This window comes from Falco peregrinus, chromosome 11, assembly GCF_023634155.1.
Source record: "Falco peregrinus isolate bFalPer1 chromosome 11, bFalPer1.pri, whole genome shotgun sequence".
Lineage (NCBI taxonomy): Eukaryota > Metazoa > Chordata > Aves > Falconiformes > Falconidae > Falco > Falco peregrinus.
This window is the reverse complement of record NC_073731.1, coordinates 26,126,591-26,154,539: the sequence shown is the minus strand read 5'-3', so window position 1 is coordinate 26,154,539 and position 27,949 is coordinate 26,126,591. Positions and strand designations below refer to the sequence as shown.

The window sequence follows — 27,949 nt, the reverse complement described above, 5'->3', positions numbered from 1 at the left end:
CCCGGCGAGCCGTACATTTACGCGGTAGCAAAAGAGAAAGTAACGAGGATGGTGCGGACGGCGCGCGGAGCGCGGGGCTGGTGGCGCGCGGGGCAGCGGGCGCGAGGCGCGACGGCGGCCGCCACCAGCAGCAGCACCAACAGGGGCAGCAACACCAACAGCGGCAGCAACAGCACGCACCGCGGGGCACCGGGCCGGAGCGCACCGCGCCGGTGAGTGCGGGGAAGTGGGACGCGGCGGCTGCGGGAGCCCGGGCACGGCTGCCGCGGCGGGGAGCACCGGCCCGGCCCGCTGCGCGGGGGGCGGCCGTCCCGGGTCCCCGCGCTCCGGGGCGCAGCTGGAGGTTCCGCTTCTCCTGCGCTTCGCTCCGTGTCCCCGCCGCAGCCCGGGGCAGCCGGCCGCGCTCCCCCGTTATTCAATGGATTTTAGGCGCGTTGGGCGAAGGCGCACGGGGCTCGTTTGTCCTTTTCCCGAGCAGCGGGGAGGGGTGGGGGGGTGGCGCTTGGGGGGGCGAGGACAGCTGGGACGCCCCCCCGTCCCCCCTCGCCGGCCGGGACCTCCGCCTGCACCGGTGCGCTGCACTCCGCCGCTGCCCGCGGGTTTGCTCCGTGCAGCAGCGGCTGCCGGGTGCTGGCAGCGCCTCCCGGGCGGGGGTCTGCGCTCCTCGGGCTGGGGCATCCCCGCACCCCTTCCCGACGGGCCCGGTGCGGGGCTGGGTGGGGAGGCGAGCCGGTGGCACGGGCAGCCGCCCGCCCCGGGGCAGCCGCTGGAGTTGGTGAAGTCGCTGCTGGGATGCGCTCCCCGGCGAGAGCCGAGCCGCCCCCCGAGAGGCGAGGGAGGGGGCGGCGTGGCCGGGCTGCCTCCGGCCGCTTCGCTCTCGGTGGCTCCTTCCCCCGCTAGTGGAGCGGGGGGTCGCGGATCCCGTGCGCTGCCCCTTCGCCAGCGGCAGGGCCAGGGCTGGGCGGGCACTGACCTTGGCTGGGGCGAGGGGCCCCCCCTTTCTAGAAGCTGTGAAGTGTGCTGGGCAGGGGGGAGCCGCTGCCTCCGGGACTGCGGGGGGACAGCAGCCCTCCCGGGGCTGGGGCTGGAGTCACCTCCCTAACCGGGTGATGGAAGTGCAGGGTGCGTGCTTGCTTTTCGTGAAGTTCTCCAGAACCTCATTTTCCTGTTTTCTCCCGGGTTTTTTGTTTGTTTTTTTTTAATTTAGCTTTTTGTGTTCAAGTTCGTAACCTCTCAGAATTTACTCACAAGCTAATTTTGTTCCAGCTTGCTGGAAAAGTTGCACATCACCACTGACACATTCAGCTCTTGTACATTCCTCCCAGTAGTAGAGTCAGCCCGGTAGTTGCTTCCCTTGCAGTAAGTGATGGGAACAAGAGAACGTGCCTCTCTGTCATTATCAGTTGCGTGCCTTGCAGCCTGGGGTTTCAGAATAGCTCAGCACCATCTGCATGTAGACAAATGCCTCCTCCTGGGTGTAGCTGCACAGTCCAGGCTAGTCGTGTGTATTCTGCGTGCCATGTGCACACGTGCAGATAGCTGAAGTATTTGCTGTGGGATTGGAAAAGGTTTTTTGGCAGCTACTGTCAGAAGGGGTTGTTGGGTTGTTACCCGTGGGTACTGGATGTTGGCAAAGTAAGTTGCTCTTTCTACGAGCTTATGTGATTTCATGATCTGTTCTCATCATCTTTTTCTTCTTCCCGTTCCCCCCCTTTTTGTTTTTTTGTTTGTTTGTTGTTTTTTTGCAGGGTGATCTTGAGTTCTTCTTAACTTGCTAGTGCTCAGCCTCCTCATGCCTCCATCTCCTTTAGACGACAGGGTAGTAGTGGCACTTTCAAGGCCAGTGAGACCTCAGGATCTCAACCTTTGTTTAGACTCTAGCTATCTTGAATCTGCCTCTTCTGCCGGTGAGAGCCACTCCAGTCTGCTCGGCACAGCTGTCGTGTCCCTAAAGACTGCTAATCTCACGTATATGCCCTCATCTAACAGCTCTGCACGCTCCCTGAGTTGTGGATGCAGCAGTGCCAGTTGCTGCACTGTGGCAACGTACGACAAAGACACTCAGGCCCAAACTCAAGCGAGCACCAGCGGCGCCGGAGCCTCCACCACCTGCCCTGCCAACCAAATGGTCAACAGCAATGAGAACGCTGGCAGCTTGAGCCCACTGGGTGGGGTGGGGAGCCCAGTCTCAGGCACCACCAAGCAACTCACTAGCATCAAAATCATTTACCCCAATGATCTGGCGAAGAAGATGACCAAATGCAGCAAGAGCCACCAACAGAACCAAGGGCCTGTCATCATTGACTGCAGGCCGTTCATGGAGTATAATAAGAGCCACATTCAAGGGGCTGTCCACATTAACTGTTCTGACAAGATCAGCCGGAGAAGGCTCCAGCAAGGCAAGATCACAGTCTTGGACTTGATTTCCTGTCGGGAAGGCAAGGACTCCTTCAAGAGGATCTTTTCCAAAGAAATCATAGTTTATGATGAGAATACCAATGAGCCAAGCAGAGTAATGCCTTCCCAGCCACTCCACATAGTGCTGGAGTCACTCAAGCGAGAAGGCAAGGAACCCCTAGTCCTAAAAGGTAATTCTCCTCTCTGCCCACGCCTAGTCTCATGGTTTGCTTTGCCGCGCGAGTACTCTGGTGTCAGCCTTGCTGATGGTTGAACTGTGAAAGTGTCTGCTTATCTCTAGGAAGGCCTGTGTGCTTCGAGTGACCGGTGGCAAAGCACATGCCTTCCATGGACAAGTCATGGAGCTGGTAGCAGGGAGATGCTTGCTTTTCTCTGACTGTTGTCCTTGAGTAGCAGAGGGGGTGGGAACTGGAAGGAGGAGAAAACGTGCTTCCTGGTGTCTGTCTGTGCAGACAAAGAATTTCCCCCAGTGCTTGCTCTGTGTATTTATAACCCAAGGGGCAGAGGTCCAGGAGGGTGTACTTCTCTCTTAGCTTGTTAGACTGACCTTTACTTAGCAGCCTTATTTTAGTCTGTATAGAACTGAACTCATGGGTGCTGGAGATGAGCAGTGGGTGAGTAGAAGGGAGGAAGAAAGACGAGGGAGGCCGCTTGGCCTGAGGCGTTGCATCATGGACCAGTGAGCAGACCCTGAGGAGCGATCAAGCCTTGTTATGGTGGTATGGGGTCAGAATAATGGACAGAGGGAGCTACTTTGTCTAAAAAGTGATCTGAAATTTGTTGTGTTTACATGTATGCATGCTTGTATATATATATATGGTTTTCTGGTAAAGGCTCCTGGTTTAATGTGGTGTTTGGCCTATCCCTTAATGCTTAGGGGTAGACGAGCCCCACCAATTAAGGCAGCATCCAAGGACACTTCCCTTTCTTCACTTTATTCTGCACCTCCTATTTATAACAATGCTGCCCTCTAGATTGAGTCTCCTTTCCCCTGGGTGTTCACGCCAGTCAGAGGCATGGCTGGCAGAGACTGGCTGTGGCCCTGGGGAGCTGTGGAAGGATTTGTTGCTTAGCTTATACTTACTGTATGTCTATAATTCACTTAATTTTTCTGTACAGCTTACTACTTCCAGCCTGCACAATGTGGACTGGGCAGCTAGTTTATCCCCTTCTGTTAGTTTCATAGCTTTAGAGGAGTTAAGGGTCCTGTGAGATACTCCTCTGTGGGTATATCATGTGGAAGCTTAAAATTGCACTGAACTTTCTCCTTGCTCCCAGCAAGTGTATGGTCATTTTGGGCTTGCTTTGATACTTGCTGCAGGTTTCCAGTATGCTTTTATTGAGTCTCTCTGGTCATGATGGTGCTCTTCATCTGTAAAAGAGGGAGAGGAGGTGCTTGGCAGAGTGAGGTTACTACTTAAGTCCTGCTTTTCTGGTGGTAATCATACTGTTGTACAGCCTTTGCAATGAGATACATGGTTGTAGTCTGCAAATCTTCCTATCCTTGGGAAAGTGGGATGCTGAAGGCAGTTTTCCACTGCGTTACTCTGAAAACATTGAAGCTCCTGTGGGCCTCAAACTGGCAGTTTTTCAGTACCTGTAGCAGGATCCTGGCTGGGACAGAGCTGCAGAGCCATAGTTGGGCAGCAGTGAGCTGTCGGGCCCCGTGGGCAGTACCTGTTCTCATCTTCCAATGCTGGTAGCTGCCCCTGGGCACGGTGCTGGGTTTAACAGAGTGCTTGTGGGATTGCTTGGGCTGTTTTTTGTTTTCAACTACTGACAAATATCAGCATCTGCCTGGAAGACCTGCTTAGCAGAAATCCCCTCCCCAGACTGTTCTTCCAACATACCTGGAAGCATGCTAGAAGACATCCTTTGCTTTTGGGGCTTTTGGGAAATGTGTAGCAAAGAGCATCCCCCGTCATCTTAACTCTCCTCCCCCCTCTTTGAAGTGGGGCTCAAACTGGGGCCGATTGGAGTCAAGCATAGGATAAAGCAGCGTTTAGGAAGGCTGTGGTTAAGTTTCCCGGCCGGAGGAGTGGTGCTGGAAGGGCTCGTTATTTAGTTCCACTTGTCAGATAGTGGTTTTTCCATCATGCTTCAGCAGCCCTGGAGCTGGCGTGTGTGCATCCCTGGGTTCAGGCACTGAAATGAAATGGGGGTTAGCTGGGGAGCCCTCTTTGCCTCCATCTATTTCCAGTAATTTCTTTTGCTCACTGCAATCTGGTCCTAATTTATTGCCAGCCCATCTGATCCCCGGTGTTGTGTTTGCAAACACTGGTTGCTAGCCTGGCTGTCCAAGTTCATGTCCCCCTGATCCGGTGCCACCTTCTCCATGTTTGGTGCTGCCTGTCAGCCGGCGGCCCCGTTGCCATTTTCGTGGCGTGGTGTCGCGTTGTGGGGCGAATCCGATCGGCAGCGCTGAGGGTTGAGTTACAGCTCTGGCTTACAGTGTGCTGGGGTAGCAACGTGGCCCTGCCTGCATTTTGGTTTTAGGTGCCCGAGTCTTTTTAAGCAGCAGAGAAACTCTGCTGTTTCCAAAGGCCAGGCCGTGCTCTGTTGGATAAATGTATGTATGGGGCACCTTTTTAGGCTCAAGTTAAAAAGAGGTGGTCTGATTTATTTTTAATGTAGCAGACCAATATATAAACTAGCACTGTGGCGAGGGTGTTGGGGTCTTATGTATGCCGTGGTATGGGGGGATTTGAAGACCGCTGTTCCTATCCAAGCCTCTCTTTGCTGCTTCCTTTAACACAGCCTTCCTTTTTGTCATAAATAGAACATTTGCATAATTTTGATTTAAGCTCTTTAGAAGCAAAGATTTGCTTATTTCTTTGTTCGCAAGGCGCAACAGCAATTGAGACAGGCATAAACCCTCTATTTAAAAATAAAATAAAAATCATGTACTTCACAGTGCTGCTACATGGGCTCTAGGCAGCCGAAGCTGTCAGGGCTGAAGCTGCTGCTTGGTCTGTTTTGTATACAAAATAGGAAGAAGTCATGTTTTCCCTTGCACCCACACACCTTTGTACTAGACCATGGTATTGCATGCTTACTGAAACCTAAAGGCCTTTCTTTTTGTGTGTGTTTGTTTTTTTTTTTTCCTTTTGCTTAGCAATGGGAAGGAGAGGAGGAAAACCCAGTGTCAGTTCTGCTTGAGGCCAATGGCAAAGCTTTTGCTGAATTTGGGGAGGAAGAGCGTGGTTGGTGTGGCCCCATGCTGGCTCGGTAGCTGCAGTCTTCCTTGGCAGGGTTGTGCCCCTTTCTACCCTGCAAACCCAACGGTGAGGCATCCCTGCCTTCCCTGAGCACCTCCGCTCATAGCAAAAGTGACCTGGAGCCTTGGGGGGTTTGTGTGCTTGAGTTTGCTGCTGGGACCTAAAATTAGGAAGTGGGAAATTCATTTGCATTCAGATGGAAAGTATTATTTTACACAGAATGAAATGTTTTAAGTTTGCAGTTGAGCGTCTCTTCTTCCAAGTTAAATTAAATCTATACATGAAAAATTGAAATATTTGTGCCAACACATTTCAACAGCTTTTAGCGTAAGAGGAGCTGCCTCTGTCTCCCTGGCTGGTGCCTGGTGGAATTGTCTTCATCCTGCCCTTCCTTCTCTGCCTTTGAGCCTCAATAGCAGGAGTTTTGTGAACCTGCTGAAGTCTTGTGTTCTGTTTTTTTTTTTTAAAAGGCTTCTGTGTTTGACTGCAGGTAAACACCAAACTCGAAAGCAGAGGTGAAAAATTTGGCAAATAATCAGGGGTTTTTTTTTTCCCCCATGTGCTATGAACTGGTGGCTGGACTGCAGCAAGGAGGATGGGGAGGAACCGGCTGGTGGTGATAACAGCTGGTTGCTTCTCTGTTCTTGTTCCTGGTCTGAGGAGCTTATTTATGCTCTGGCTTTCAGTCGTCTTGTTGCTCATCTAACAGGGAAATAAATGAAGTGACTTGCTCTCATTGTAGTGGGGAGTGTAAGACCTGCCAGCAAACCACTTCGTGCTTTCTGCCACAGTCTAAGAATAGCTTCAGTTCTCTTGCCACGCTGAAGTCGCTGATCAGCAAAGTTGAAACAACTACAGAGGATAGAGACACCTATAAAGGGAATAAGTACCTGTTTTATGCTGTCCCATGTTCATGTAAAGCACTATGATCAGCTGCCTTTGGAATACTTGACCTGGTCATAATCTGTTGCAAATACATTATTTATTATTATTAATAGCATAATTTAACAGTGTTGGTGTTACTTTAAACCCTAATTGGATTACACTGCACAAGTGTGAGAGTAAAACTTGACGTGATCTTCAACAACTCCAGCTGACCGACAAAAACACGTGCCTGGCACTCACTTCCACCAGAGATCTGCACTGAATAATTATTAAGTCATGGTTGTAATAGGGAAATGTGTATTTTTAAGTGTGAAGTACTGTGTGTGAAGTGTCCAGTGTGTTTAAAACTGAAAGCATGTTCCTGCTGCGCTGCTGAGGAAATCTGACCCTATCAGTCACGCGGGGGGGAAAACTTCGGCTGGCTCTGGTGGGGCTGAGATTTCACCTTCAGTTTTCAGACTGATTGCTGGAGCTTAAAAGTATCTCCTCCTCCACTGGAATGAATAATCTTACTGGCCACAACACCTGAAAACTGGTTGTGTGTGTCTATACCTTTTGCATATAGATAATAGGGGCAATAGTGTGGTTGGAGGCCAGTCTTTTCTGGACTTTGAGGAGATGCAGCTGCAGGAGTGTGCCTCTAAATTTTGATTGTCCAGCAGTGATGGAAAGTGTAGCACCCCCTCCCAGACGATGGCATCTGAGAGTTCCAAGTGTTGGCTCGCACAGTGCCTGTCACATTTTAACTGGCCTTGAAGGGGAAGAGGGCAGTGACACTGCCTTGGAAAGAGGGGAACAAGAAGGGGATTTTTTTTTTCCTGTTTGTGTTTTTTTTTTTAAGCTCTCCAGCTTTGCTTCTTGACTCTTGGTTTGACTTCCAAGGGTATGCAAACTGTTACATTAGGCAAATGCCTCTGCTTGTAAAGAAGAATGTGGCTCCAGTTCTCTTTAAACTGGGGGTGACATCCCTTGCAGCGTTGCTGGTAGGCAGGAGGCACTGGGTTATAATTAGCTGAATGCCTCGTGTGCTGCCCTTACCCTGCTGGAGGTGAGACATGACTAGTAGAACCTTTATAGAGTTCCTTGCTGGTGTCTTCTGGCTTCTCATCCTTAAGGTGAGCACAGCCTTTTTGAGAGGTGGAAGAGTAGCTCTCTTTGAGGTTTCAGTGGTCTTAACTGATAAAGGTGGACCTTCTGGGGTTTTGGGTTTGTGTGTGTTTTTTGGTTGTTCTTCAAAGCTATACGTGGGTTGTTTGCCTTCCAAAGCAGCAGCCAATGTTTTTCCTAGGCTTAGGAGCACAAAAGTTTTCAGTGAGATCACCTTGTCTTTACAAAACATCTGAAGTGGGGGATCAGCCGCTTGTCTTGAGGCTATGATTCTTTCTTTACTTGGTAAAAAGCCATATTATAATTAATTCTTTTTATTTATGAAAGCAACTCTGAAGTGAAGAAATGCCATAAATAGGAGCAGCAGGCACACAGTCTTAACATTTGTCTGTTTTGCATGTTTACTGGCCAACCAGGAGGGAAGTGTTATTTTTCAAATATTCAGCATGGGCTTGCAGGGCTATAGAATTCATGCAGTTTAAAGAAATAACTTATGGTAATCTGTGAAGATGACCTAATGCGTTATCCTTTTGCACAAAAGATAAGAATATGTGTGGTGCTTTGGCTTTGTCTGGGAAGTCTGTGGTGGGCTTGGGAGACTCCTGGCTACAGGAATTGCAAGGCTGACCTGAATTACCACAAGCTGTTTTCTACCCGGAGCTCTGTTTCTAGGCAGTCACCTGAATCTGTCTTCAGCAGTTTTTAAACACCTCTGCTGTACAAGTTAAACTTTTTTGAGGTTCTTGGTACCATGAAGGTGTTTGGTAAACTGGGGCTTGAAGAAGAGCAGTTGACGTCATGGATGTCACCTTTCCCCACCTTACCTGAAAGTCAGAGCTGGAAGAGTCCCATTGAGAGGAGGCTGGATAAGGTGCTGTCCTGGGCGCTGCGCTTGCTGTGGCTGGCTGGCCTCTCCTCTGGCCTTGGTCCCGTGGATGCTGACGGCTGTGGTGGTGAAGCTCACATGTGCACCAGTGCCTTCGGGTTTGGCCAGCAGTCCTGGCTGTGCCCCTCAGCAGGGGGGGTGGTGGTGGTGGGGGGGGTGGTCAGCGGGGTTATTTCTGCAGCTGGGAAGTCCTGGGGTGCTTGTGGTCTCTGTGCAGGGTGGCTGATCAATGCCCCACGCTTTAGTGAAGCTGTGGAGGCTTGTTGTGGTTTGGTTTTTTTAATGCTCTGTGAGGTTTTTAGTACAGGAAACTCTTTGCTTCAGTTACCGTCTCTGATTAAGGCAGCCTCACGTCCCGAAACAACCGGAGGTTGGATGTGGTGTGTCCTCACCATCTCTGAAAGGTGCTGGTTCCCCAGGAGCACGTGTCCCTCCAGAAGGTGGTCTCTGACCTGCTTCTGGAACTGTTAAGCAGCATTTTGGGGCTTGAAGGAGGTGAGGGGAGATGGGAGAAGTAAGCCTCTCTCCCATGGGCTGCAGGAGGGGAGTAACCTGGCCAGAGGTATCTGTACCGTGCCTAGGTAGCAGGGCAGTCTCGGGGCCTGGGAGCTCTGGCTAAGGCTGTGCAATAGTTATTCTCTTGCTCTGTGACTAAGCACACACAGCAGACTCGCTGCGAGGCCTTGGATAAGTCATTTTAATCTGCCTGGGTTTTCTTTTTCTATCCTTTGCGTGGTTTCTAACACTAGGCTCCTCTCGCTGCTGTCAGTGCCAAGCATGGCCGACCCAGGTTCATCCACCGTCATGGCGGTGCCCTGGGACAACGCAGCTGCCTGCTGCAGAAAGTGGGAGACAGACTTGGCAGCACCCCCTTCCCCTCTTCCCTTAACAGCGCGTTTTAGCTGAAGTGATAAACTGTAGGCTCTGATTTGCCTCTAGGTGGTTTTTGTTCTTTTAGAAATTCAAGGTTTGTTTTCATGTCTTTCTCCGCTTGGCTGAGCAGGTTACCTCCTTTGGAAAGGAAAGGTCCATTCCCAGTGAAGAGACCAAGGTCCAGGAGGGGTGCAAGCTTCTGATCTCCTGGCACTTTATTATTTTTTTTTAGTGGTGCCCCTAAGAACATGTCTCTGCACACACACCCCTGGGACACCTGAACCAGCAAGTCTGCGCGGAGCAACTGGGACCCTGTAGGTCTGGGTGCCACCAAGTCCCTCTTGTCCTGAAGGAATGAGCCTCCAATTCCCGCTGCCTGGGGCAACGCTAGCCTTGTCTAGCTCCCTTGGCTGGGGTCCAGCCAGCCCATGTGTCCCCCGCCTGGGGCTGTCCCCACTGGAGGGCTCTGGGGTTAGTGCAGTCCGAGTGGCTGTAAATCTGTCATCACCTGCTGCGGGGGACACACAGCATGAATGCGGTCAGTGGGTGGGAGGGCTTGGGAGCTGCTGCTCCCACTACGGTTAGATGCTGCTTTGCACATATGCATCACTCTGTTTCCAAGATAATGGCTTTGAAGGAGGAAATTGGAAAAAATAAATTAAGAGAATAGTAATAATACAGTGATTTGAACACATTAGTTCCAACTCTTTTACTATGCTCTAGTTTTAAAAAGTCTATGGCACGCCTGGGTTAATTCCCACTAGATTTGCTGCAACAGAGAAGAACTGCTTCTAATTAAAGGTAATAAAAAAAAAAAAGAACAAATGTTACTCCTTGTCCACACATGAATTACCATATTTATTTTTTTACAATGGCTGAAAGAGATTTGGAAAATAGAAGATAACTTGCAGGCTTCTGTCATCAGCTGAATTGGTTGTCTCCAGTTTATTACGCCAAAGCATGATATTAAGCCTTACATAAGTGCTATGCCAGTAGTGTTTTACATATAGTGTTACATATGCCAATAGTCTTTTAAAGCAAAAGATGTTGTTAGAGCAGTTGGCCTGTACCCTGTCAGTGGTAGGCTCTAATTCTTCTTGGTCTCTGCTAATATAATGGGAGTCTGTTCAGCTGATGGAAAGAGTAAACATTTTGCTGCTGCTTAGAACTTGCAGGCCTATTTTAGGTGCAAAACCACTTAATGTGATGGTTTATCTTAGGTTCATAGGTGTTTGTGTTAGTCCTGCAAGGCAGCATGACATCTCTGTTAATGGGATAACAGAATACTTATGATTCCTGGGAAACGTTAGTGTTAACTCACCTGTGGAGACAAGGAGACACAGGTTAGTTTTGACCTGGCTGAAGAGATTTCTTGTTTGATTGCTATTTAGCTCTGGATTCTGTAAATATGCCTCTCCCCCACCTTTTTTTTTCCCCCTTCCCCTTGACTGTGGAGTATGTAGATGCAAACTGGGTCAATTTTCTCTCGCCTTTTGGGGTTTTTAGGGACCAGCCTTGCCTCCCTGATCATGAGGAATGGGATTTAAGTGCTGCCAGGGCTGGCCCTGAAGTTCGTGTCAGAGTGGAGGCTGGCTTGCACCCTGATAGTTTCAGTAATTTGTTGCTTTTATTTTTGGACAGTGTGGGACTAGGATATGTTGAGACAGCACCCTTTATTTTCTCTGGGTTTTCTTCATGTGCTTTGAAATAACTTGCTGGAAAGCGTCAAATCAGAGCCAGATGTTGCTATTATTTCTAGCCAAAAACTCTAGAACTCTGAGTTTAGATCCAACAGGAACGGATGGCACTCCCAGATGCTGGTGTGGTGTATCAGCACCCTGTTTTCATTGCATATTAATGCAAATAGTGCTGCTGTTTGTGATGGGGAGGAACAGTAGCTTGGGCTGGAAAAGAGCGCCTGTGTTCATCCTCAGGAGAAAGAAAGCAGCCTGTTCTGTCGTTGGAAAGAAGCTGTCCTGAAGAGGTTGCCCTTAAAAGGGTAAAGTGAATAAATGGATGGCTGAACCATGAAAATGTCAGTGTTCTCTAAAACATGCAAATTAAACAGAAACGTCCACTCCTATGCATCCAGGATTACAGATGTCCGACACAGTGTCGGGACCCCTCTCCCTTTTCAGATACACTGAGTCAAAGCCCCTCTTCATTGTGCTCGTGTGCTATCACACCGGCCGCTGGCCATCTCCTGGGCAAACGGGCCACTTGCTTGAGGGATGCATGTGGTGATTGATGGGCAGGGGGAGAATTGGTGGTAGGTTAGAAACCAAAACAAAATAAACCTAGTGGTTTGGACAAATCTGGTCTTTTCTACCTCTGTCTGTGAAAACAAACTCCTAGCTTTTTGTCAATATAAAACCATTTGTGGTATCTTTACTGCATTAAAATAGTTTCTGTTCCCTCCCCCCTCGCTTCCCCTGCCTCCTTTGTACATAGCTTCAGCGTTTCTTGATGACCTTTTTGTTAATATGATTTCCAGTGGGAGCATTTCACAGTAGAAGTATGTATTCCTTCAGGGTTTATGCCGACATTTCCAGTGATTATTTAATTGGACTTTATGTTAGCCTGCATCCCCATGGGAATGCATACTTTTGCTATGAGAAGTTGTAATGTGTCTAATTTTGAGTTTCTGCTATAAATGCTTGCCCTCCAGGGAGGGTAAGTCCAATCTTTGTGGCTGCAGAATCGTCACCATAGTCTGTTTGGGACGTAGGGTTTCTTGTCTTGTTCCTATTTACATTCTTGTATAGCTTAATCCTTGTACCTGTCACTTTCCTGACTGCTCCCCAAGGATGATGCAGCGCTTTGAAGGATGCTGTCCTGTGAATGCTCCTTCCCTTGCCCCTCGGTCTCCCTCTTTCTTTGAAAGGGGCAGATGCGGTACTCGCTCAGCAAAGGGAGATTTCCAGTTACAAGCTGGAACCGGTGTCTTGAAATGAGAGATGTGGTACAGAGGTATTCACAGCAGCTTCTGGACAGGCTGCTGAGGAGTCCAGAAGTTAATGGCATCTCTTGGAAAAGCTGGTGAGTTGGGTAGGGAAGGGACATGTGGGATTTGTGTGGGTGTCCTGGGCCAAAAACTTAGGGTCCAAGGAAAAACAAAGTTGAAGGAAGAGGAAAATTTAAAAAAAAATCTCAAACTAAAATACCCAGAAAGTTTCCCTAGTGTGGCAGGTTAAAAAACAAATAATAAGTTATCGATTGTTTCTAATCGGAACTAATTTGGATGACATAGTGGTCCTCAGAAGAAGAAAAGCGAAGGCGTGAGAGTTGATGGTGACAAGCAGCAAGGCGTGTGTTAAGTGTGGCAGTGTGGCTGAGAGCAGGTGGTGGTGGGACAGGAGGAGCTGGGAGTGGAGCTGGGCAGAGCCGGCATCGCTGGCACAGCGCGGAAGGGGCTTTCCAAGACCTCTCCCTGCTTCCCTGGATGTGTCCCTCGGACAGAGCCGGCTGTGCTGTGCCTGGTGTCAAAGTACAAAATAAAAGCAGATGAGGCCGGGGACCGCAAAGGCCAGCGGGAGAGGATGTGCCGTGGCAAGGGGTGTGAGCTGTAGTGAGATGGAATTAGAAGGAATGTGTAAACGTGCGCACATGTGCCTCGGTGCTGAGACCTTTCCTCCTTATCCAGCATCACGCTCGTGACTTCTAAAGGGACCTCAAAGCAGTTGTCAAGGATGTGCTTGTAACTCTTCTAGGCCAGAATCTGTGTACAAACTGACCTCTCAGGGTAGTTCCCACATGGAAAAAACCTGACCTTGCAAGTTATCCGGAATGCAGGAGGTTGTTTTGGTGGTTTTTTTTTTAAGTGCTGCTGGCAGCTTGATTAGAGGGAGTGACTAGATTAGACTGAGTGTATCTAGGTGGAAGCTGTTCTTTTGTGAATTATGTTTACTTTTACTTTTTATGTTTGCTTAAAGCTTAATCTTTTGCAGCATGGCTGATGCTCTGTGGACAACAGGGAAAGAAACCCTGTGATGGGTCTTCTGAACCTCCTGCAGACAGGTGAGAAATACACTCGCAGGACCGGGAAGTTAGACCTATTCTACTTGCTGGTAGCAATAGAAATAGAAAAACTTTCAGTTATGCCTTTGATTTTGGAAGCCAAGGCAGCATGGGTTGTTGAGGACAATATGGATACTTACATTGTAAAAAGGATGGAATTTTAATTTTTTTAAAATTTCTCCTCCCCTTTCTTTAACAGCTGGAATGGTGATGTGTAAAGCAGTCCTGGTGTCACTGTGGTCTCCTTGTACTGCAGGAGGATGGGCTGTGCTCTGTTGGGGGCTTGACCTCACATAAATCTCCTTCCAGTGTTATAGACACAACCAACCAACCCCCCCGCCCAATTTCCTTGAAATCAAAGGAGCAACTCCTACCATCACCTGGGTGAGTGTGGTCTGATCAGTCCCCACCCCTTTTGACAGAAGGGAGTTGCCCTTCTCATCTCAGCTTCCCACGGTATGGTCAAGTACAGTATTTTCAACCACGTTGAGCTTTCTGCAGTGGTAAGGGCAAGCCCTGAGCATTGCTCAGCAGCAGCAGCTGTGGTGAGAAGGACATCTGTCTTGGAGAGTAGGAGTGCTCCTACAATGACCTGATTGGATTAGCCCTCTTACTCTAGAAGAGGTGTGGGAAGGACAGTTCTTCACCACAGTGAGTGGAGCCCTGCTTGGACAAGGAGAGTGGCTGTCTTGTGTTCAGGAAATTTGAGCATCCCTTCTTTGAGTACATCAGGATAAACAGAGAATGGTCCCCAGTATTCACCACAAACCATCTTTGCTATGGTTAAAACGGTGCCAGCAAACAGCTGTGGGACAGTGTGGTGGCTAGCTCTTCCGCTGCAAGGTGGGCTTAGCTCTCGTGCTCTGGGGGTGCAGCCCCAGTGCCTCCACGCCCTCCCTGCTGGTGCCTTTGGTTCGCAGTAGACCTACCCCTTCTCAAGGCTAAGGGAGTGCTGCAGAAGAAATATGGAGAGTTAGGTGCTTTTCTCCTGCTTTTACTCTTTCCATGTCATCTGGTGGTGTTGGAGATAAGGTAGTGAGCCTTTGGTTTGGTTATGGCCCAGATATAAGATCCTTTGTGCACAGCCATAAACTTCTGCAGACGTGGCTGTGTTGGTTGGTGGTATGAAGAGGTGGCCTGGGCAGTTGTCCACATCCTGGGAGTGGATTTGGCTTATACTGGCTGAATTCTGCTTCAGACTGTACAGTTCTTTTTTTTCCTTGGTGGAAGGAAGCAAGCTGTAGTGGATTTGCTACTAAAAACGTACCTGTGTCGGAGGGGAGCGATGTTGCATGGGGTGTCCCTGCGCTGCTGGCTCACGTGGCGTGGGAAGGCACTTCTACCAGAGACGTGTGATCTGGGGACAAGAGGTTGCCTCCAAGTGAGCTCCGCCAGCCTCAGCCCTCTGTAAACCTGTCGTGTGAAGGTCAGCACAAGGAAAGCAAAACTACCTGCTGAAGCCTGAGCCAAAGGTGAGGAATATGTGACAGTAAGGAAAAAACAAAACCAGAAGCATAGTGCTCAAAGGTGAGTGCATCTCACTCAAGTATGGTGCTACAGTCCATAGAGTTTCCTGCCCGTGCTATGGGACCAGCCGGAATGCTGGCACTAAAGCGGGGGTGGCTTAGCACCAGTGTGCCACCCTGCAGCAGGACCTCTGGGCACTGACGGGGCCTGGAGCCTCCTGCCAAGCTGAGGAAAGGCGCAGCACCAGGTGGGGAAGTGGCTGGGTAGTACCTGGCCTCTGTTTTTACATGCTGGAGTCATGTTTGCTTAACCTTGAGGCATCCTGCACTTTGAATCAACTTGACACAAAGTCATCTGTTCATTAATAACACAGGAGCAGTTTAATTGTTGTCTTAGTGGAAAAATACATGAGACTGTCATCAGCTGTTGCTTCTGGCAGTGCTTTTCTGCAGTAATGTAAATAAATGAGGTCACAGGTTTAAAGGAACAGGCTGTACTTGCACAAATTCAAAGCGTCATCTTAAACAGATATGCACCAATTGTCTGAATATCTGTCTCAAACGCTTGCTGTAACACTGACCTTAAACACACTCAAACGCAGCTGCAGGGGCTCAGTGTGGTGTGTCGGTCCTGATGGGGCACATGCTGAGTGTGGGTGTTCTAAAACTTGCAGTTGTTCCTGAGGGAGTGAAGCCTTTGGTGGCCAGAACCCCAGTATTGTGGAATTCTTTGCTGCTCCCCCTGCAAAAGCCCAGCAGTTCGAGGGGAGGGGAAGTTACAGACCAAATGTATTTTCTGCTGATACTTCACAGCATCCTGGGATCTGTGTTCTTATTGCGTGTGTGTTGGTTTTATTTTTTTTTTTTTTTTTTGAGATGGCTTTGTGGTATTGTAATCGAGGATGAGCAGATCCAGAAATCTGCCTGGACAGCTTTGAAAGCTGTATAAAAGGTCTATTTGTCTCCCAGGACCACGTGTTCTGTCTAAATGTGGATCCTGCATGGGCAGTCTGTCATGTATAAAAATGTTCCTGTTTGTAATTGTAGTGGGAACACCCAGTACCTGCCACGCTCAGAACAAAGTATGGCCACGCCAGTGAGGTAATGCAAGGTATGGCTTTATGGCGAGGGTATTTCATGGTAACTGCCTCTCTGTAAGCCCTCACTGGAGGGAACAAGGTCACTTCACTCCCTTTACTGTGGGGTAAGAGCCTGTTTCCAGATCGGAAACATATTGCAAATCAACCAAAACGTATTGTAAACCCACATCCTAGTTTGCATATAGTCACACAGCACAGAGCAGCAGCGATGGTTGAAAGAGGTGCCAAAGAAGACACAGAAAAGGAGGGCAGGTGTTGCTGTACTCCTTGTGCTTTAATTTTCAATCTTAAAAAAAAAAAAAATAAAAAAAAAAAACCCCACACACCAAAAAACCAACCACAACAACAAAGCAGTTGTATGAAATGTGTGCCGGTAAGGTCTGGTTTTGTCCTTGCTTGCTTTGAAGATGGTCACTTCTAGTGCAAGGTCACGGTCTCTTGTATGGCAGGCACTGAGCAACCTGCTTTTACCTTTGTGCCTGCCTTGCCTTCTATTTGCCATCTTCTGGTGGCACATGACAGACACCATGATTGGCACGATTCTTATGAAAGCACCATGCTGCCTGTGGGTGGTGTTGGTTGGTTTTTTTTATTATTTGTTCAGAGGTGCTTTGGCTCCCATCCAGCTGCTCACCTGGCCTCATAGTGCTGGTGCAAGCCCTGGGCTCCTGGGGGGCTTCTGTGCTGGGCAATCTGGGTGCAGCTGCTGCCTGGGGCCTGCTTGGTGGGGGACTTTGAGCAGCATTGAGATATTTACGGTTAGATGGCTCCAAAGAACTTGAGCAAACAAATGTGAATAGCTGGAGCATGTTACAGTGCTGACTTGAAACTTCCTAAAAGTTTTGAGGTCTTGGACAATCCAAAGTCTGTTGTGTCTCAGTAATTGTTACGGCAGGGCAGGACGCTGGAAGATGTGATGCAGTAATAAGTGCAAAAATATCTGGCTCTTGCATCAATGGCAGGCAAGAGCCCTTGGTCTTTTACCCTGTTCCACTAGATAGCAGGCAAGGCCATCTGCCACAAAGCATCCTGCTTTATTGATTCTTTTCCTTATGGAAGAAATACCTTGGGCTCCCCAGTGTGCTGGGCATCCTTCATGTCCATCTCCGTGTAGACTCGGGTAGGTTCAGCCCCTGTGAAAGCTTGCCTGGCCGCCGTTTCGGAGCACTGTGTGCACAAAAGCGCTTGGCATGTTCTCTGCATCCACGTGTGGGCAGCGTCAGACTGGCTGGGTGGTTCAGGCTTTTCTGCTGTACTTCGGTTATTAAAGCAATGTGTTAATGTTTAAAGCAAGAAGAGACAGGTTACAGGCATGACATTCTGGGGAAGTGAAGATCGAAGATTTGCTTATCAGGCTGCTGGTGTCTTGGTGTGTCACCAAAGGTGGCCGCACAGCTGAGTCTAGGCTCCGTGGCTGTTCAAACAGCACTGCTGTGCGTGCTGGTGGTCTTTCATGGGGGCTATATTATATTGCCTCTCTGCTTAGGCTGCCTGTAAACAGCGAATGTATGTATGTATACAATGACTATGCTTTTTGCATATTGCAAATAGCAGCTGAAAAACTGCTTTTAAAATGCATCTTACTTTTGTGCTAGGGAGAGGCTTCGGCCAGGTTATGCTGCTCTTCCATACTCCCTGTTTCTGCCCTCTGTCACGCTTCCTTCGTGCCCCAGGTTTGGGAAGGCTTGATCAGCTTCTGTTACACCATGAGTGGAGTCTGCATCCATGCCTTGAGCTTTCTTGTGGGCTGGTGTTGCTGTTAGTAGCAGTGATACATCTTGGTCCTTGTGGAATTTTGTGATCAACTCTTAGATGACCAGGCTTGTAGTAGCTATGTGTTGGCCCCTTCTCTGGGTATGGCCTCTTCTCTCCCACCTCCTCTCCCACTGCATGAAGGCTTTAAATCAGGGGTCCTCAAACTATGGCCTGTGGGCCAGATACGCGCCCCCCCCCCCCCGCCCCGGGTCCTCAGTCCAGCCCCTGGTATTTACAGACACCACCCCCCCCGCCGGGGGTTGGGGAGGGAAACCAAGCAGCCGCAGATGACCTCCTGCCACTTCATCTGCGTGCCGGCCCCCTGGTTAAAAAGTTTGAGGACCCCTGCTTTAAGTGCTGAAATAGCAGTTGCTTGACAAAGGGATACAGATGTAAATACAATGCACAGGGTGTTCAAGCACCTTCATGTGGAAAGTCTGTCCCTCTGATTCTTTCTGTTCGTAATGAATGGCTGGACCTTTTTTGGGAAGTAGTCTCAAAATTTCAGAAAAACCTGAGCGTTGTGCATGCATGAGCTCCATTTAAATTACACTAGTGCCTCATAAATCAGCTAGGAGCAAGGATTGTGTGTGGTGAGCATGCTGAGACTGGATTAAGGGAACAGCACTCATGAGGTGTCTGGATCCTGTTCTGGGACCTGCATGACTCGTATGGCAGTGCAGATCCAAGTGAAGCTCCTGCAGTTGGCTTTAGAGTTCAGTTTCCTTCTGTGACTGCATCGTGCTGCATTCTTTCTGGGTACCTGTCCAGTCCCCCCCTTGCTCACATGTCTCGGCCAGTTCAGGTTAGTTATCCTCTCCCCAGGAACGTGTTGTTTCGGGGATGTTTGCTCTGAGAGTTGCTTGGGGTATGGTACTTTAAACATTGCTTGAACTGACATTTTAACTCCCTCCTCATATGAGGGAGAACAAGGGGGGGGGGGGGGGGGGGGGGATGTGGGCTGACATTAGGAAAGGTGACATCTTCACTGGCAGACGTCAGGAGAAAAATTGTTGGTGGAGTTATTGTGTGTTTGGCTGCTCCGCTCGTTCAGCATCTTCCACATGGCACACCTGGGGTTGCCTTCCCATCCTTTAGCGTGATGCTCCTGCTGGAGTGGTGGTGATTGCCCTGTACCTCTTGATGTCTCCTAGGTACAGTAATAACACTGAGCTCTGCACAGTGTTATGGTCTCTTGTCCTCTCCTCCCTGTTCTCATCTGCTGGACTAAAGCTCACGCTGAGGAGGAGTTGGTAGCAGGAGTAATAGTGTCTCTTGGCTAGCAGGGCAGGCAGAGGCCCCAAAAGGAGAACACAGGTGGTGAAAAATCTTGCTTCTAGACTCTCTAGCTTTGCTGTATCTTACAAGGTGGCTGGTGATGCAGGATGGTGTCTGACACACCATCTATGTGTCCACACCTGAGTGATGAAGCAATGGGATCCTACCTCTGCCCATGGCCACTTACTCCCAGAAGGCTGCGGGAGAGATGGAAAATGAGTGTGAGATCTGGAGTCACTGAAGCCACTTATTTTTCAGGGCTTTTCCTGAAAACTCCAGCGTGCTCTGGTTATTGTTTAAACAGCAATATTTAAGCTGAAAGGATTGCTTGCCTATGCAGAAGGACAGGAACGTGGATTAGGGCATTAGCCTTTAACCCAGACTCCAGGCTGGGGCTGTTGCTTTGGATGAGACTTCATATGTCTTTGGCTTGGGGACCATAGTCTTGTTTGCTTTTCTTGAGCAAACTGAGAAGACTTTTCGACCCCATCAAGGCCGGGTGGTGTGGTTGGCACTTGAGCTCAGATTTTTGTCCTTGCTCTTCCTTCTATCCTGGTCCTCTGTTGTAACAGCTTTGCGAGTACAGATCTTTAAGGCAGATCTGTTTGCGCTGTGTCCTGTGAACAGCAGGAGCAGCTGAAGACAAGCATGCTGTTGAGGCAGGGGGAATACTCTGTGTTTTGTGGGCAATTCAAGGATTCCTGGGAAAATGAGTTCCTAGCAGCATGTGAAGGACAAAAGCCTGGACAATAAAAAGCGCACTTGTATTAGAGGGGCTTGGGTGGCTGTACCTAGGCTGGGTGCCTCATGTGCATAGAGTACTGCGTAGGGCACAGAGGTGGTCCCTGGGTGGGTGCTGCACTGTGGGCACCCACGTGGACATCTGGGGTTGCAGCGCTCCACGTAGCATTGAAACCCTTTGGTGTGCCTGATCCAGAGCCCGTGTGACAGCGTGTTTTGCTCTGTTTTAAAGTCTTTCTGTACTAGGTCACTGTGAAAGAGCATGGAAAAGACAAATAACCTTTCTCACTTTTTTTTTTTAAAATAACATTATCGGGATGATGACATTCAGCATTTATTTTGGCTAGTGTAGCTCTTTCTAGTAATTTCAGCGTAGTTCTCCCCCCTCCTGTTTTTGGTTTGGTTTTTTGGGGTTTGTTTTTTTTTTGGCTTGCATTTAACCAAGTGCAATTGAGTCTGAGCACTTGGCCTGTCTCAACGTGGTGCATGACTCCAAGTATCCTAGTACAACATCAACGTGTGCTTTTGCAGGCGAGGTGGGGGGGATATATCGTTGCATTTCTCCTCTTTCCGCCTTTTTCTTGTGGAGGAGCCACCTGTTAGCATTACATCAGTGGCTCCCAGGAACGCAGCCTCCTACCAAAGGCCTTACACAAAGTAGTTCTTCTTGTATTGTTTGTGCTCAAAGAGCTGATGTCATGCCAGCTGATGTCATTGTGTGCTTTGTGTAATCGCTATGGAAACCGGGCAGGTGGGGAGCCTGGGGCTGATGTAATTGCCGAATGAGGTGTAGAAAGAAGGTTTGCTTTTCTTGCTCCAGTTCTGTGGAGCCACCCTCCTGAAGGAGAAAAAAAAAAAAAGACAGCGCGGGGGGGGCGGGGGGAATGCTGCTTGAAAAAGCCAACAAGATGTGCAATAGAGCCAGGGGACGCACGAGCCAAAAAAGTGACTTTTCCCTCCCTCCTCGGATCCATTTCCCAATCCATATTAATGTCCTAAAAATAACTCTTGGTAGATATTTTCAGGCAACTGGGGCAGAAAAAGGAGAGCTGTTTGCCACATGTTAAGCAAGCCCCTCAGTCGCTGTTAGGTTTTCCTTTGTTTGACTGCACAAATGCCTAGGTCCAGTTCCGTTCCCTGCAGCGATGCTGGTGGGAGCTGTACCCACCCCTCCCTGGGGGTGCTGGATGGGGGGGTTGCTCCTGGCAGGCAAATCTGCTGTGGACAGGTAAAGCTAAAGGACTGTTCCAGCTGCTCTGCTTTGGTGTGCTGCTAGCCCGTTTGCTCGTAGTTTTCTTCCTGGAAAAATGCCTTTTGTCCCATCCCGTCCTTCCCCTCCCCCCCTTTTTGCCTTTTCTCAGGGGCTCATAGGTGAGGCAGCCCCAACACACTGGTGTCGCACAGAGGCGTGTTTGTGAGCATGTTCCTTGGCAGTCGGCCTCGTGGAAGGGAGGACAATGTGTGCCGCTGATTCATGCCACCTTGCTGTTGATGGTCTTGCCCAGCATCAGTCACCATGACAGTGGTGGGGACATTAGAGCTAGCTCCAGTCCTGGTGGCCCCAGTGTGTTCTCTTGAGAAAGGTGGGTCCAAAGCATCGCCGACTTCTGGGTGTCTAACCAAAATACCTGCTTGGTCTCTTTTCCCAGGAGGACTCAGCGGTTTCAAGCAGAACCACGAAAACCTCTGCGATAACTCCCTCCAGCTGCAAGAATGCCCGGAGGGGGGAGGAGGGGGCGGCGCGTCTGCCGTGCCCCCCACGCTACCTCAGTCCATCCCCACCACACCAGACATCGAGAACGCTGAGCTCACCCCCATCCTGCCCTTCCTCTTCCTCGGAAATGAGCACGATGCTCAGGACTTGGAGAAAATGCAGAGGATGAACATAGGCTACGTAATCAACGTGACCACCCACCTGCCCCTGTACCATTACGAGAAAGGCATGTTCAACTACAAGCGGCTCCCGGCCACTGACAGCAACAAGCAGAATCTCAGGCAGTATTTTGAAGAGGCTTTTGAGTTCATTGGTAATTACCCTTGACTGGAAATACGCCTGTTTTCTGGTTGTCTGGGTCTTTTTTTTTTTCTTTAACTTTCTTACCTGTTATAAGAATCTAGAATGAATTTTACACTTCACTAACTACCCTGAAGGCTGCAAAAGGCCGTATTTACTTTGGTTTAGCTTGTCAGAAATGCTGAGCACCTCTTGTTTCTGCTCATTCTCATCTCTGGCATACCCAGTTAAGTAGCCCGGGGATACAGTTTTTATCCAGCGATAGTGATGCCTACCTCCAGGCTTCCAAATTCAGGAAACCCCAGAAAACCTGAGACATTTTTCATCCCCTCTTCTTGATTCCTTTGCATTCCTAGTTTCCACAGTGGCTTCCAGCTGATTTTTTTCATAGTAACTATTCTTAATGATGGCTGAGTCTTTCCTAACTTAATGTCAGAGAAAGCTAACAAACTTTCACACTTCACTTGTTCCACCCTTAGATTTGTAACTTCAGAGTGTGCGTGTGGATGGGTGGATTGCGATGAGAGCTTGTATTAATGAGCCTCTAAACCCTGTAGGCTGGGTGAGAGCGTGCACCGCAGGCATGCAGCTGGTTGGGGAGGTTGCAGAAGAAATGACCCAGCAACGTTACCCACGTTGCTCTGACCCTGGCTATGATCCACAACCCGAAGCCAAGTTCAGGGCTGTGTTCGGCTCTGGCTGGTCGTCTAGGCTAAGGCCAGATGGCCTCTTTAAGCGAGGCTGGTCAGTGAGGACATCAGCACGTGATACTGGAAGCTTTTGAGGATCTTCCCTTCCTTGGCCTTTTCTATATGTTTGTGGGCCCAGGTTTTGCAGTACAGTGAATGTCCCCTCGTGCTTCCCCTGTCCTGAGAGATTTTTTGAAATACGCTGGGGGAACCACTGACATAATTATATTTTCTTGTGCTGAGGCTGGGCTAATCTCTTCACCAACATCTTTTGATCGCTCCGAAGTCTCTTCAGGCTTGATGGTGGAGGGCTAGACAAAGGAAGCGTGCTTCTGTGCTGTGGCACAGCTCAGGGCCTTAGCTGACGCTGTGATGAAGGGGGTGCAGAGCCATCTTCCCCCAGACCATCACTGTTCATGGCCCTTGAGTCAGGGTGTGGGTACCCAGCTCCTGAAACTCAAGCCTGCTTGTGCTGGCTCTGTGGAGGTGCCCTCTGGCTCAGCAGGGATCGGGCCCCCCTTGTGCGACTGGGTCCCAGGGCACAACGTCCAAGCTTGGCATGTTCTTCTGAGCCCACCTGCTCCTGCCGGGGGGCAGGGTCTGGCTGCTCTGGAGCAGACAGCTGGTCGGCCCAGCCTGGCTGTGGCAGTTGGCAGGGGGTCCTTGTGCGCTGGTGCGTGCGGTCTGTGCCCATGCTGCTGCAGTGACGGGGAACGGGTAGGGCACTGCTTATGCTGTGGTTCAGATGGAGGGTACGTTAAGGTTTGAGTCTTACCTCTGGGAGCTTCTACCCAGAGCCCCTGAGCTTGTCCTCTACGCTGTAGAGCACCAAAGGATCTATAATTAAAACAAAATTTTCTGTAGTGTGCCTAACCCATCCTCTGGCTTTACCAGCAGTGCTGTCAGCTCCCCAAACCGCTGATTCTTTTGTGCGCGGGAAGGTGAGTGCCCCTTTCTGGGTGAAGGGAAGGGAACCTTGCTTTGATCCTTTGGGAAGAAAAGCTGTGTCAAGAAATCCAGTAAAACCTTACTGAGATGGAGAGGTGCAATAGGTTTAGCTTATGTAAAGAAACTGCAAAGCTCCGTCGAGGCCCTTTGGGGGTGGGAGGGAGATTTCTGCACCCAGCACCCCTGTGAGATGCAGGATCAGGGCTCCCAAAGGTGGTGTTTGGCTTCTGACCGTACCAAGGGCAGAGGAAGCAGTCTTGCTCTGAAAAGGTTTAGAAAGGGTTTCCAACCCCATTTTACTTTCCTTTGTAATAATTATGGCTTGAGGGTCTGTCTTTGTTTTTAATAAACAAACTCTCAATGGAGAAATACTTTTCTCCATAGCAAACCCAGCCAGCTGGGGAGGTAACAAGTCAAAGCTTTCCCTTCCTCAGGGTAAGCTTTAAATTGCATTTGAGAAGATTTGGAAATGTTTAAACAGCAGATCATTGGCCTATGTTTCTTTAAATATGTCTTGAAAAAAACACAACCGAACCCAGGGTTAGCTAAGACTAAAGCCATAGGAAGTGAAATCATCAAAAACTCTTTGGGAAAGTGTGTCAAAATGCGTTAGAGCGTTTCAGCTTTCTGAAATATTAACTGGCAAAAATGTCTAGAGGGAAGTTGGCTTCGTTTGTGCTTTCACAATACAGGTTGAACATGTGGGGTAGGATTGGTGGATTCATGCCAAAACTCGCAAACTAAATTTGTGCTCCTCCTGTGGATTGAAACAAAAGAAATAGGTTGAAGTGTCACATCTTGGAAGTTTAACCTCCTGTTATAAAAGCGTGCTGTGGGAGAAGAGGACGATATAGTAGTGACTCTTCTCTTTCTCGTGTCCTGTTAGTATGTGGCTGGAGGGGCTCTGTCCTCCCTAAATCCTGCCCAGGTGCATCTTGGTGGAGAGCGTGTGTGCGTGTCACCCAGCTCCTGCAGTTGCAGACACGCAGCAGAGTGCCCCATTGAAGCTCGTTTCAAGAGTAGCTTTGCAAAAGCCTCAAAGCATCGGGCTTTGAAACAGACATATTGTTATGGATTGAATCTGAAAATACCTGTTTTTTGAAAAGGTGGTGCCCTGCTTTGAAAAACAGGGAGGTCGAGATGCCAAGGTAACACAGCGGTGTTGCGACAGAGGTGGAGATGGAGTCTGAGCTGCCTTGTCACGGGCCTTGACCTCTAAATAACTGCTGCCTGGCAGCACGCATGGGCAGCATGGCAGGGGGTCTCAGAGAAAGGTGAATGGGAGGGTTTTTGGTGTTACCGCCCTGCGTGTTTCACATTCAGTTACTCTGAAACCCCGAAGGAAGTCAGGCTGGAGGGGAGGGGGAGAAAACGCTGCTGTGCTTGTAATCAGTTACAGGGACTTCTCACATACAGTTTTACTCTTAATTGCACTGAGCTTTTTCTTATTTACAAACTGGCAAAACCCTTACTTTCTTCTGCCTTTCTCGTTTCCAGAAGAAGCTCATCAGTGTGGAAAAGGTCTCCTCATCCACTGCCAGGCTGGTGTCTCCCGATCTGCCACCATAGTTATTGCATACTTAATGAAGCACACGCGCATGACCATGACGGATGCCTATAAATTTGTAAAAGGCAAACGACCAATCATTTCCCCTAACCTTAACTTTATGGGGCAGTTACTGGAGTTTGAAGAAGATCTAAACAACGGTGTTACACCACGAATCCTCACACCAAAGTTGATCGGCGTAGAGACCGTCGTGTGACGGCGAAGCTGTGAGGAGGCGGTCAATGAAGGGGTTAACCTATTCTTCCTCTGATTTGGGGCAGTGATGGGTGGGTTGTGGGTTTTTCTTTTTAGCTTTCAAGGGGGGGTTTTGTGGCAAACTTTTTGTGAGTAAAAACCTTTTTTGTAAGGAAAGGTTTTTAAAAGATCCAAGAACTTCGCCGTGTTTGGGATGCTGTTGTGATTTCTTCCCAGATGCCGGCAGAGCAGGGAGGCTTCGGAGCAAAAGGAGTAGTTTTTAAAATCAAAACAAGCAGAAATATTGGGCTTTTCTTTTTATTTTTCCCCCCTCTCCAGCTACTTGTAGAGTTTATGGCTAAGTAGTCTGTGCAGGTTCATAGACTGAAGAAACCTAAGTTGAAGACAAAACACAAACAGCCAACACAAAGCAGAAAAAAACCTCCCCTAAACCTATGGGCCTTCGTTTTGCAAAGGCTTTGCTAAAGATAACCTAGCAAAATGCTCACTGATGCAAAGGAAATCGGAGCAGCTAAAAAATTCTGCAAGGCACTTTTCACACTCCTGACTCAAACTAAAGAAGAAAAAAAAAGTTTATTTGGCGTGTTTCATGTTCCAGTTCTATTTTTCTATTTCAGGATGTAAGGTTTTAACAGTAAGGGACTTTGATCATTCTATGCCATATGCCTTCACTGGCTTCTTGTGCAATAATAATATGGGGTTTGTTTTGAGTGTTCAAACCAATTAGAGTTGGCTGCCCACTAATAAGAAGTTAATTTTTAAAGTCTAATAGTGTAACGGCAGCCGGCTTGGTTCAGAAAGGATAAATGAGAGCAATTATTTTGTTCCTTTATATGATTTTGATCCTGGTTACAGTGCCATAAACCTTGTTACATATGTATATCAGAATGTACAAAAATTGAGAACGAGCAAAGTTTATTTAAAAATATTTTTCGCACAAAATTATTGGTGTGCTTCAGTTGTCTGTAAAAAAAAAAATTGATTATAAAACAAAAATCTTTTGGAAAATGTGCGTCCTTTTATTTCTTTAACAATTTTCATTTTCTTTCTCTGGGATGGGTTTTTGTTCTGTTCTTCCTGTTTTGCTTTTTGTTGCAATGTACATCTCCCTCTGATAAAACTGATATCTCTTGTTTGGCATCTCCTCTTCAGTGTTTCGTTCCTGTCCTCTGCTGGTGGAACGTGTTTTCTGTATTTTTCTACTGTATTCTTGCATCCTTCAGTTTCTGTAACTGGATTATTTTTTTCCTGTCCTGGAAGTGCATCAGTTTTGGAACTGTTCAGCTGAATTGGCACTACTGGTGAGGGCTCTTTTGGACAGACCTGCTACTTCTACCGCTCAGTAGCCATTTGGAAAAATAAGAAATAAACATTCTCCACTGATTCCTTTTCATCTTCCTGCAATTAGCTTATCTTCTATGTTGCAAAATTGTCCAGTTTCTAGAAATATGTTGGTCTTGTGTGTGCTTTTCCCTAGCCTCCCTATAGCCCCCTCCTTTAGCAGTTTCACAGTTCCTGGGATTTTCCTCTCTCTTGTCCATCTCTCCTTCATCCCTCTCCTTTCCCAGCTGTGTCAGTGTTAAGTGTGGTGCGTATTCTAGGGCTGATGTCCCTTAGGCGGCTGACTCTTGCTTGCTTTGTTTGTATTTACTTTTTTTTTTAATGATATAACCTGATCTCTTCTGGACTGTTACACTCTTAAGTTTATTTGTATGAGCCTAAAATGAGTTAGAAAACATTTCCCGTATGATTCTGTTGTGCAAACTGATATATCCCAGGATGTCTGATAGCAGTGAAGGATTTTCCTAGCTGAAAACCTAGATGGACTGAACCAAGTTTAAAACAGGACCTGTCAGAAAACTTCTGTATAATCACATTAGACATGTATATTTTTGTGGACATTTTACTTAAAATGTTGTTACTATACAGATATTTCTTGAAACTTATCCCTTTATTAAATTATTTTTCTACCGGAATTGATTTTTTTAAATTTTTTTTCTTTTCTATGATGAATATTGGTCCTTCTGCTGAGACGCCCTTGGCAGCAAGCACTGGCCGGGCCGCATAAACATCTTGGGCTGTGACCACTCCTGGGGCTATGGAGAGAGTGGCTGGATGGGAAAGGTATTGTTTGCTGGTTGGGAGCTCTCATGCTCCAGGAGGAAGGGGGTCCCTTCGCAAAGGTGCTCTCCCCCTCCCTGCCCTTGCCCCCTTGCCTTGTGTTTGAGCCCAACCCCTTCTAGGTGTTCTCTATGAGGTGCAGGTCATTTGGTAGCAGGGAGGAGGTTAGGAGACCTCTTTGTTTCTTGCCGGAGAAGCTAAAGCTGCTGCAGCAGGGCTGAGGGCTGGCTGGAAGGTTGGTCCTGGCAGCCTGTGCTCGTGCCCACAAGCGCTGCGTAATAGTGCTGATGCTCTGCCGGGGGGAGTGTGCGAGAGACCTGCCTGGGAACAGCTCTCCTGGGTGTGATGGGAAGGAGAACTTGGTTTGAAATTGGTTTTCCTTGTTACTACCGGTTCCTCGTTCCCATGTTGAATGGCCTGATGCAAACATCTCCAGTGTGAGGAAGGGCCCTGCCATGCCAATGTGACTCACGGCATCCTCTGGTTCAGCCTCAGCCACCACACGCTGCCTTGGATCAGGATCAGGTTTGCCACCAGGTAAGTGCTTGTGTTTTGGTTCTTATTTAAGCCAAAGAATGGCCCTTGCAGCCTTGGGTAAGTTACTGGCTGAGGAGGATCCGATGGATTTGCCGTAGTATGGCTGAGCAGCGGTGCTGCTGCGTGCAGGAGCG

At 48.7% G+C, this 27,949-nt stretch overlaps 1 protein-coding gene across 1 annotated transcript; it reads left to right on the top strand.

Annotated features, from left to right (window-relative positions):
* Positions 1-58: 58 nt before the first annotated feature.
* On the top strand, positions 59-27,133 carry DUSP10 (dual specificity phosphatase 10). Its single transcript, XM_055816385.1, has 4 exons — positions 59-212; positions 1,749-2,588; positions 21,394-21,771; positions 24,893-27,133. Exons 2-4 carry the CDS (start codon positions 1,793-1,795, stop codon positions 25,156-25,158), a joined length of 1,440 nt encoding a protein of 479 aa, XP_055672360.1. The 5' UTR covers positions 59-212; positions 1,749-1,792; the 3' UTR covers positions 25,159-27,133.
* The last annotated feature ends 816 nt before the right edge of the window (positions 27,134-27,949 follow it).